Genomic DNA, 10681 nt, shown 5'->3' with positions numbered 1-10681 from the left:
ACCTTTTTTTAATAACAGAAACCCAAAGTTTTATTTTTCACGAATAAGGAAGATTGTTTATTGTTGCACGAATAAGGAATCTGTGCAAAAGAACACGTACAAGATTGTAATTATATAATTTTTTTGGTTGCTTTCGACTTATAACTGAAGATTGTTGATTGTTGTAACGGTACGGAATCCGTGCAAAAGATGATATTTGTACATTATGCACAAAGCTGCCTAGTTAAAGTTTTTAACGGGAGAAGAAAAGGTCGGTGGGGTCATAACTTGTGAATGAAATAACTCTGCATTTGTAACAAATTTCCAAGTTTTGATACGACATTCTGCTGGAAGAAAGGGTTCACAAAGTTCAAAAGGATGCAAAGTACAGAAACCACAGAAAAGATTAAAGCACACCAGTAACGGTAGCAATCCAAGAACGCCTAATGCTAATCGCATGAAACTTTTAATCAATCTAGAAATACTTTCCGATGATCATGTGCGCCTTAGGTTGAATGAGACGAAGTTGATGCTACTGAAGTCAACTTCCCCAAAGTGGGGAAAGAGACTCTGCCATATCAGAAATGCCTGCTGACTCTTCGAGGGAACCAACAACATTGATGTCGCCAGTGGGCTTGGCAGCCATATCAGAAATGCCTGCCAACTCTTCGAGGGAGCCAACAACATTGATGTCGCCAGTGGGCTTGGCAGGTGAACAAACCTCGTCAATGCTTTTTTCGCCAAGAAGAACACTCACAACTCCAGACATTTCAGGTCTGACACTAGCACCCATCGTGGTGCACTCCAATGCTAATTTCAAGATGATGAGGGCTTCTCTTTCATCATATGTAGACAAATTCTTATCAACCAAGCTCTTCAAATTTCCGTTTCTATTTGCTTTATAAGCCTGCGCGTATACAGGATCGATAGTTAGCATCAAGCTTTAAACGTAATCATACCTAAAAATGCATAATCAAATATAGAGAAGAAAGCATAGAAGCACAATCTTGTCATTCTTGCTTACCCTGTCTAAAAGAACCTCAGTTTCCTTCTTTGATTGGTTACGTACGTTTCTCTCCCCACTAACAATTTCAAGTATGACCACCCCAAAGCTGAAAACATCCAGTTTGCTATCTAAATCATCCGTTTGCAAATACTCTGGCGCCGTGTAGCCTCTGTAGGTAGCATAAGAAATTATCATGTACTTTTACAAACTTAAAATTGCCTCATATAAAACAGGTGAATTACTAGTTTGTTTACTTCTTTGTTTCTCTTGCGATGGCCATAACTTTATCTTCTTCAGAATAAAGATTTGCAAATCCAAAGTCCGATATCTTAGCCTCAAGTTTTTCATTAAGAAGAATATTAGCGGATTTTATATTCGTATGAACAATCTGTACTCTCTCATGTAGATATTGCAAACCCCGTGCTATTCCCAAGCAAATGTTAACCCTTGTATTCCAATCAAGCTTGATTGTGCCAGAAGTACTCGAGCCTGCAGTTGCATACACTTCAATACGTTATATGTTGTATTCGTCTTTCATGATAGTTTTAAAAAGAACATAAACATCACAATACAAGTAAACAAGAAGTAGAAAATACGTTACCAAATAAGATGTCTTCAAGGGATTTATTTTCCATGTATTCGTAAACAAGAAATTGGAGGTCTTTTCCAATATAAGCATGCAACAGTTTAAGGATATTGTTGTGTTGCAATGACTCTATGATGCCAATTTCCTCTTTCAGTTTAACGATTTTTCCCTTAAAATGAGCGGAATCTAGTTTCTTCACGGCCACAGTATGACTTGGCAGTTGTGCCTTCATCCACACAGAAGTTATAGAATAAAAAACAAAAATTACCAAAATTATAGAATGTATACAAGTACAGAAGTTTACCATAAAAAATGTCTCAGAATGGCCAAGTTTTTTTTTGTCGCTAAAATTTTCGGTAGCATTTATTAATTCTTTGACGGCGTCTAGATGCTCATCACCTATTTTTTCATTTTTCTTCCTCTTTGTTTCTGTGTTCTTCCGCCTGCCTTGATCTTTCGTGTTTATCTGCTCATCACCAATTTCTTCTTGACCTTTCGTGTTTCTCTGCTCATCACTTATTTCTTCTTGACCTATTTCGATTTATGTTCAGAGAAAAAAATGCATCAAGAACATATATCAATCAGACAACTTTAGTTAGTTTCCCAAAAAAAAAAAAAATCAGACAACTTTAGTTCTTTTCGTTTTGGTGTATACATCAAGGAGGGCATATTCTCGTATTGCAGAGCATAGTGCAGTATTTAATTGTAGCTCAACATTCAGCTTATAGACTTACTGCGGAGCTCTTCGCTGTCTTGATGCTCATCACCTATTTCTTCTTGACCTATTTCGATTTATGTTCAGAGAAAAAAATGCATCAAGAACATATATCAATCAGACAACTTTAGTTAGTTTCCCAAAAAAAAAAAAAACAAAATCAGACAACTTTAGTTCTTTTCGTTTTGGTGTATCCATCAAGGAGGGCATATTCTCGTATTACAGAGCACAGTGCATTATTAAATTGTAGCTCATCATTCAGCTTATAGACTTACTGAGGAGCTCTTCGCTTGACATACCCAACGGAAATCCATAGCTCAATCCCAACATACCCAATTTTTTAACAGTGTCTGGATGCTCATCACCTATTTTTTCCTTTTTCTTCATCTTTGTTTCTGTGTTCTTCCGCCTGCCTTGATCTTTCGTGTTTCTCTGCTCATCCCCTATTTCTTCTTGACCTTTCGTGTTTCTCTGCTCATCACCTATTTCTTCTTGACCTATTTCGATTTATGTTTAGATAAAAAAATACATCAAGAACATATATCAATCAGACCACTTTAGTTAGTTTCACAAAAAAAAAAAAAAAAATTAGACAACTTTAGTTCTTTTCGTTTTGGTGTATCCATCATGGAGGGCATATTCTCGTATTGCAAAGCATATTGCAGTATTTAATTGTAGCTCAGCATTCAACTTATAGACTTACTGGGGAGTTCTTCGCTGTCTTGATGCTCATCACCTATTTCTTCTTGACCTATTTCGATTTATGTTCGGAGAAAAAAATGCATCAATAACATATATCAATCAGACAACTTTAGTTAATTTCCCCAAAAAAAAAAAAAACAGACAACTTTAGTTCTTTTCGTTTTGGTGTATCGATCAAGGAGGGCATATTCTCGTATTGCAGAGCATAGTGCAATATTTAATTGTAGCTCAATATTCAGCTTATAGACTTACTGGGGAGCTCTTCGCTTGACATATCCAACGGTAATCCATAGCTCAATCCGAACATACCCAATTTTTTGACGGTGTTTGGACGCTCATCACCTATTTTTTCATTTTTCTTCCTCTTTGTTTCTGTGTTCTTCCGCCTGCCTTGATCTTTCGTGTTTCTCTGCTCAACACCTATTTCTTCTTGGCCTATTTCGATTTATGTTCAGAGAAAAAAATGCATCAAGAACATATATCAATCAGACAACTTTAGTTAGTTTCCCAAAAAAAAAAAATCAGACAACTTTAGTTCTTTTCATTTTGGTGTATCCATCAAGGAGGGCATATTCTCGTATTGCAGAGCATAGTGCAATATTTAATTGTAGCTCAGCCTTCAGATTATAGACTTACTGGGGAGCTCTTCGCTATCTTGATGCTCATCACCTATTTCTTCTTCACCTATATTGATTTATGTTCATAGAAAAAAAATGCATCAAGAACATATATCAACCAGACAACTTTAGTTAGTTTCCCAAAAAAAGAAAAAAATCAGACAACTTTAGTTCTTTTCGTTATGGTGTATCCATCAAGGAGGGCATATTCTCGTATTGCAGAGCATAGTGTAGTATTTAATTGTAGCTCAGCATTCAGCTTATACACTTACTGGGGAGCTCTTCGCTTGACATACCCAACGGAAAACCATAGCTCAATCCCAACATACCCAATTTTTTTACGGTGTCTGGATGCTTATCACCTATTTTTTCCTTTTTCTTCGTCTTTGTTTCTGTGTTCTTCCACCTACCTTGATCTTTCGTGTTTCTCTGCTCATCACCAATTTCTTCTTGACCTTTCTTGTTTCTCTGCTCATCACCTATTTCTTGTTGACCTATTTCGATTTATGTTCAGAGAAAATAATGCATCAAGAACATATATCAATCAGACAACTTTAGTTAGTTTCCCAAAAAAAAAAAAATTAGACAACTTTTGTTCTTTTCGTTTTGGTGTATCCATCATGGAGGGCATATTCTCGTATTGCAAAGCATATTGTAGTATTTAATTGTAGCTCAGCATTAAGCTTATAGACTTACTGGGGAGCTCTTCGCTGTCTTGATGCTCATCACCTATTTCTTCTTGACCTATTTCGATTTATGTTCAGAGAAAAAAAATGCATCAATAACATATATCAATCAGACAACTTTAGTTAGTTTCCCAAAAAAAAAAAAAAAAAAACAGACAACTTTAGTTCTTTTCGTTTTGGTGTATCGATCAAGGAGGGCATATTCTCGTATTGCAGAGCATAGTGCAGTATTTAATTGTAGCTCAATATTCATCTTATAGACTTACTGGGGAGCTCTTCGCTTGACATATCCAACGGTAATCCATAGCTCAATCCGAACATACCCAATTTTTTCACGGTGTTTGGACGCTCATCACCTATTTTTTCATTTTTCTTCCTCTTTGTTTCTGTGTTCTTCCGTCTGCCTTGTTCTTTCGTGTTTCTCTGCTCATCACCTATTTCTTCTTGGCCTATTTCGATTTATGTGCAGAGAAAAAAATGCATCAAGAACATATATGAATCAAACAACTTTAGTTAGTTTCCCAAAAAACAAAAAAAAAATCAGACAACTTTAGTTCTTTTCGTTTTGGTGTATCCATCAAGGAGAGCATATTCTCGTATTGCAGAGCATAGTGCAATATTTAATTGTAGCTCAGCCTTCAGATTATAGACTTACTGGGGAGCTCTTCGCTATATTGATGCTCATCACCTATTTCTTCTTCACCTATATTGATTTATGTTCATAGAAAAAAAATGCATCAAGAACATATATCAACCAGACAACTTTAGTTAGTTTCCCAAAAAAAGAAAAAAATCAGACAACTTTAGTTCTTTTCGTTATGCTGTATCCATCAAGGAGGGCATATTCTCGTATTGCAGAGCATAGTGTAGTATTTAATTGTAGCTCAGCATTCAACTTATAGACTTACTGGGGAGCTCTTCGCTTGACATACCCAACGGAAATCCATAGCTCAATCCCAACATACCCAATTTTTTTACGGTGTCTGGATGCTTATCACCTATTTTTTCCTTTTTCTTCGTCTTTGTTTCTGTGTTGTTCCACCTGCCTTGATCTTTCGTGTTTCTTTGCTCATCACCAATTTCTTCTTGACCTTTCTTGTTTCTCTGCTCATCACCTATTTCTTGTTGACCTATTTCGATTTATGTTCAGAGAAAAAAAATGCATCAAGAACATATATCAATCAGACAACTTTAGTTAGTTTCCCAAAAAAAAAAATTAGACAACTTTAGTTCTTTTCGTTTTGGTGTATCCATCATGGAGGGCATATTCTCGTATTGCAAAGCATATTGCAGTATTTAATTGTAGCTCAGCATTCAACTTATAGACTTACTGGGGAGCTCTTCGCTGTCTTGATGCTCATCACCTATTTCTTCTTGACCTATTTCGATTTATGTTCGGAGAAAAAAATGCATCAATAACATATATCAATCAGACAACTTTAGTTAGTTTCCCAAAAAAAAAAAAAAACAGACAACTTTAGTTCTCTTCGTTTTGGTGTATCGATCAAGGAGGGCATATTCTCGTATTGCAGAGCATAGTGCAGTATTTAATTGTAGCTCAATATTCAGCTTATAGACTTACTGGGGAGCTCTTCGCTTGACATATCCAACGATAATCCATAGCTCAATCCGAACATACCCAATTTTTTGACGGTGTTTGGACGCTCATCACCTATTTTTTCCTTTTTCTTCCTCTTTGTTTCTGTGTTCTTCCGCCTGCCTTGATCTTTCGTGTTTCTCTGCTCATCACCTATTTCTTCTTGACCTTTCGTGTTTCTCTGCTCATCACCTATTTCTTCTTGGCCTATTTTGATTTATGTTCAGAGAAAAAAATGCATCAAGAACATATATGAATCAAAAAACTTTAGTTAGTTTCCCAAAAAACAAAAAAAAAAAATCAGACAACTTTAGTTCTTTTCGTTTTGGTGTATCCATCAAGGAGGGCATATTCTCGTATTGCAGAGCATAGTGCAGTATTTAATTATAGCTCAGCATTCAGCTTATAGACTTACTGGGGAGCTCTTCGCTGTCTTGATGCTCATCACCTATTTCTTCTTGACCTATTTTGATTTATGTTCAGAGAAAAAAATGCATCAAGAACATATATCAATCAGACAACTTTAGTTATTTTCCCAAAATAAAAATAAAAATCAAACAACTTTAGATTCTTTTGGTTTTGGTGTATCCATCAAGGATGGCATATTCTCGTATTGCAGAGCATAGTGCAGTATTTAATTGTAGCTAAGCATTCAGCTTATGGACTTACTGGGGAGCTCTTCGCTGTCTTGATGCTCCTCACCTATTTCTTCTTGACCTATTTCAATTTATGTTCAGAGAAAAGAATGCATCAAGAACATATATCAATCAAACAACTTTAGTTAGTTTCCCAAAAAAAAAAAGCAGATAACTTTAGTTCTTTGCGTTTTGGTCTATCCATCAAGGAGGGCATATTCTCGTATTGCAGAGCATAGTGCAGTATTTAATTGTAGCTCAGCATTCAGCTTGTAGACTTACTGGGGAGCTCTTCGCTTGACATACCCGACGAAAATCCATAGCTCAATCCCAACATACCCAATTTTTTTACGGTCTCTGGATGATCATCACCTATTTTTTCCTTTTTCTTCCTCTTTGTTTCTGTGTTCTTCCGCCTGCCTTGATCTTTCGTGTTTCTCTGCTCGTCACTTATTTCTTGTTGACCTTTCGTGTTTCTCTGCTCATCACCTATTTCTTCTTGACCTATTTCGATTTATGTTCAGAGAAAAAAATGCATCAAGAACATATATCAATCAGACATCTTTATTTCTTTTCGTTTTGGTGTATCCATCAAGGAGGGCATATTCTCGTATTGCAGATCATAGTGCAGTATTTAATTGTAGCTCAGCATTCAGCTTATAGACTTACTGGGGAGCTATTCGCTGTCTTGATGCTCATCACCTATTTCTTCTTTACCCATTTCGATTTATGTTCAAAGAAAAAAATGCATCAAGAACATATATCAATCAGACAACTTTAGTTCTTTGCGTTGTGGTGTATCCATCAAGGAGGGCATATTCTCGTATTGCAAAGCATAGTGCAGTATTTAATTGTAGCTCAACATTCAGCTTATAGACTTACTGGGGAGTTCTTCGCTGTCTTGATGCTCATCACCTATTTCTTCTTGACCTATTTCGATTTATGTTCAGAGGAAAAAATGCATCAAGAACATATATCAATTAGACAACTTTAGTTTTTTTCGTTTTGGTGTATCCATGAAGGAGGGCATATTCTCGTATTGCAAAGCATAGTTCAGTATTTAATTGTAGCTCAGCATTCAGCTTATAGACTTACTGGGGAGCTCTTCGCTTGACATACCCAACGGAAATCCATAGCTCAATCCGAACATACCCAATTTTTTGATGATGTCTGGATGCTCATCACCTATTTTTTCCTTTTTCTTCCTCTTTGTTTTTGTGTTCTTCCGCCTGCCTTGATCTTTCGTGTTTCTCTGTTCATCTCCTATTTCTTCTTGACCTTTCGTGTTTCTCGGCTCATCACCTATTTCTTCTTGACCTATTTCGATTTATGTTCAGAGAAAAAAATGCATCAAGAACATATATCAATCAGACAACTTTAGTTAGTTTCCCAAAAAAAGCAAAAAATCAGACAACTTTAGTTCTTTTTGTTTTGGTGTATCCATCAAGGAAGGCATATTCTCGTATTGCAGAGCATAGTGCAATATTTAATTGTAGCTCATCATTCAGCTTATAGACTTACTGGGGAGCTCTTCGCTGTCTTGATTGTCATCACCTATTTCTTCTTGACCTATTTCGATTTATGTTCAGAGAAAAAAATGCATCAAGAACATATATCATTCAGACAACTTTAGTTAGTTTCCCAAAAAAAAAAGAAAAAAATCAGACAGCTTTAGTTCTTTTTGCTTTGGTGTATCGATCAAGGAGGGCATATTCTCGTATTGCAGAGCATTGTGCAATATTTAATTGTAGCTCAGCATTCAGCTTATAGACTTACTGGGGAGCTCTTCGCTGTCTTGATGCTCATCTCCTATTTCTTCTTGACCTATTTCGAGTTATGTTCAGAAAAAAAAATGCATCAAGAACATATATCAATCAGACAGCTTTAGTTAGTTTCCCAAAAGAAATAAAAAATAAAAAATCAGACAACTTTAGTTCTTCCGCATGCCTTGATCTTTTTCTGTGTTCTTCCGCTTGCCTTGATCTTTCGTGTTTCTTTGCTCATCACCATTTTCTTCTTGACCTATTTCGATTTATGTTCAGAGAAAAAAATGCATCAAGAACATATATCAATCAGATAACTTTAGTTAGTTTCCAAAAAAAAAAATATCAAACAACTTTAGTTCTTTTCATTTTGGTGTATCCATCAAGTAGGTCATATTCGTATTGCAGAGCATAGTGCAGTATTTAATTATAGCTCAACATTCAGCTTATTGACTTACGGGGGAGCTCTTCGCTGTCTTGATGCTCATCAACTATTTTTTCTTGACTTGTTTCGATTTCTATTCAGAGAAAAAAATGCGTCAAGAACATATATCAATCAGACAACTTTAGTTAGTTTCCCAAAAAAAAAAATCAGACAACTTTAGTTGTTTTCGTTTTGGTGTATTGATCAAGGAGGGCATATTCTCATATTGTAGAGCATGGTGCAGTATTTAATTGTAGCTCAGCATTCAGCTTATAGACTTACTGGGGAACTCTTCGCTTGGCAGCCAGCCCATCCTCCAAGCAAAAGCCAATGAAAGCGGCAGAGCAGCAACAATTGAAGCAAGCGTAATCAATGCAACAAGTTGACCTTTATTTTTATCGGGACTTAACTCTGAAATTAGTGGGAAAAGTATAATAATACATGAGTGTTAATTTGAACAAAATAAATTAAAAAGAAATCGAATCACGGAATAAAGTATTACCAGGAGTCACAGAAATAGCTGATATTAGAGGTCCATTAAAACTAGGATGGTATTGATACGATCCCTTTCCAGGCCAGTACAAGTGGATGTTCAATAGACCGCTATCATTTACAACCACAGCTGAAATCTTTTTAGTTATTGGTCCTTCTGTAGTTCCCTCCTCCTCCCTAATCTTGAAATAATTTAGTCTCCTCACATCCTGCAACACAATTTACTTAAAATAAGATGATCCAATAAATAAAAGTAGAATGATGTGATTGTGATCATGACCAAAAAAATGAACTGTTACCTGAATATATACATCAAATACGCGTTTCCTTAAACTACTATAATCTTCATCCTTACTGTCTACAATTTCCTTGAAATAAAGCGTCACAATATAATTGCCTTTGCGTAGACAAAAAACATAATACTCGAGAGATATCGGGGAAAACCGAGCTTTTTCATACAACGGTGCCTCAGGAACTCCACGTGTCATGCTCTTGATGTAATTACTAGTATTACTTTCTGGTACACCAAAGTCTCCGGAAAGGCTGTAAGCCCAGCTTTTCTTTAGACTTGTGTAAAAGAGGGATGTGTCATTATCTTGATCATATTTATGCCCATTTACGATTGTTTCTTCACCACCACAATTAATAAACAAGGAATGGTCTGCAAGAAAAAATTAACATATATCATAATATATTCTGCAATATTTAAGGTCTCGTTTAGCATACCGTATTGAGTGTCAGATATGACTAATTATACGAATCTGGTTGTTTGATGCAGTTCCGTATTAAATAGATTCCGGATTAATTATCCTGGCCCCACCTATTATATAGGCCTCACGCCGTATAACTAATGCACTCTAAACCCTCTGTATTATTTAGTCGGGTAGGAATTTGCTCTCTCGGTCCCCTCGATCCACCGCACCCACCATTAACTCTCGACGCCGTGTCCTTGGCGAACCACAAGGCATTGCTGAAGACCAGCCGATGCCTCGCCGACGACCGCACCATCGACGAACTGATGCCCTAATTACAGATCTGAGGAGGATGGTGAAAGTGATGATGAAGCAGGTTCTCTGTCTTTGCATCGGCTTCGTTTCGTCCTCCAGAAAAGGGTTTTACAGAATTACCCAGCTTTTTGTGTTTAGAGCTTCTTTCGATTTGGAAATGCAAAATTGTGAGCAACTCTGTTCGGTTTGCTGGGTTGGGGAAGATGCGGTGGCGAGAAGCCGTGTTCAGCAATTGAAGTGTTCCCGAATTGACTAAGGGTGGGGGTGGGTATGGTGTTTGTCGCCGGATTTGAATTAGGGTGGTGTGGCGATGGTTTTTGTTGGGGTGTGGGGTGGACAAGGGCGCTGAATTTTTTCTTTCTGTTTTTTAATTTTTTTAAAATATATTAATAAGAAAGTTTAAAAGAAAAAAATAATTTGGAGGCAGAATATTTCATCACAAATTTGGGTTTTCTGTTTGTCCTTAATAAAA

The 10681-nt window shown here is 36.4% G+C and overlaps 1 protein-coding gene and 2 long non-coding RNA genes across 12 annotated transcripts in view; 2 read left to right on the top strand and 1 right to left on the bottom strand.

Annotated features, from left to right (window-relative positions):
• Positions 1-267: 267 nt before the first annotated feature.
• The window catches only part of LOC126586491 (uncharacterized), a 68881-nt gene continuing 58467 nt past the window's right edge, over positions 268-10681 (bottom strand). For all 10 annotated transcript variants that reach the window (XM_050251337.1, XM_050251341.1, XM_050251338.1 and 7 more), the window contains 29 exons: positions 9502-9863; positions 9213-9411; positions 8993-9121; positions 8745-8804; positions 8471-8545; positions 8300-8347; positions 8045-8092; positions 7619-7840; positions 7406-7453; positions 6806-7027; positions 6558-6605; positions 6304-6351; positions 5874-6095; positions 5623-5670; positions 5200-5421; positions 4947-4994; positions 4558-4740; positions 4302-4349; positions 3878-4099; positions 3625-3672; positions 3241-3423; positions 2990-3037; positions 2562-2783; positions 2306-2353; positions 1876-2102; positions 1587-1797; positions 1240-1474; positions 1004-1154; positions 268-886 (listed from right to left, as the gene is read on the bottom strand). In XM_050251337.1, the coding sequence (XP_050107294.1) occupies positions 521-886; positions 1004-1154; positions 1240-1474; positions 1587-1797; positions 1876-2102; positions 2306-2353; positions 2562-2783; positions 2990-3037; positions 3241-3423; positions 3625-3672; positions 3878-4099; positions 4302-4349; positions 4558-4740; positions 4947-4994; positions 5200-5421; positions 5623-5670; positions 5874-6095; positions 6304-6351; positions 6558-6605; positions 6806-7027; positions 7406-7453; positions 7619-7840; positions 8045-8092; positions 8300-8347; positions 8471-8545; positions 8745-8804; positions 8993-9121; positions 9213-9411; positions 9502-9863 (4241 nt within the window). In that variant the 3' untranslated portion in view covers positions 268-520. The remainder of the gene's footprint in view (positions 887-1003; positions 1155-1239; positions 1475-1586; positions 1798-1875; positions 2103-2305; positions 2354-2561; positions 2784-2989; positions 3038-3240; positions 3424-3624; positions 3673-3877; positions 4100-4301; positions 4350-4557; positions 4741-4946; positions 4995-5199; positions 5422-5622; positions 5671-5873; positions 6096-6303; positions 6352-6557; positions 6606-6805; positions 7028-7405; positions 7454-7618; positions 7841-8044; positions 8093-8299; positions 8348-8470; positions 8546-8744; positions 8805-8992; positions 9122-9212; positions 9412-9501; positions 9864-10681) is intronic.
• LOC126586503 (uncharacterized) lies at positions 2024-5887 on the top strand. Its single transcript, XR_007610827.1, has 3 exons — positions 2024-2165; positions 3102-3490; positions 5739-5887. It is a non-coding gene; the product is annotated as an uncharacterized LOC126586503 (long non-coding RNA).
• LOC126586507 (uncharacterized) lies at positions 4061-4619 on the top strand. Its single transcript, XR_007610830.1, has 2 exons — positions 4061-4166; positions 4419-4619. It is a non-coding gene; the product is annotated as an uncharacterized LOC126586507 (long non-coding RNA).

Source organism: Malus sylvestris, chromosome 10, assembly GCF_916048215.2.
Source record: "Malus sylvestris chromosome 10, drMalSylv7.2, whole genome shotgun sequence".
Taxonomy (NCBI): Eukaryota; Viridiplantae; Streptophyta; class Magnoliopsida; order Rosales; family Rosaceae; genus Malus; species Malus sylvestris.
Note: the sequence above shows the minus strand (reverse complement) of the source record. Positions and strands in the feature narration are given on the sequence as shown.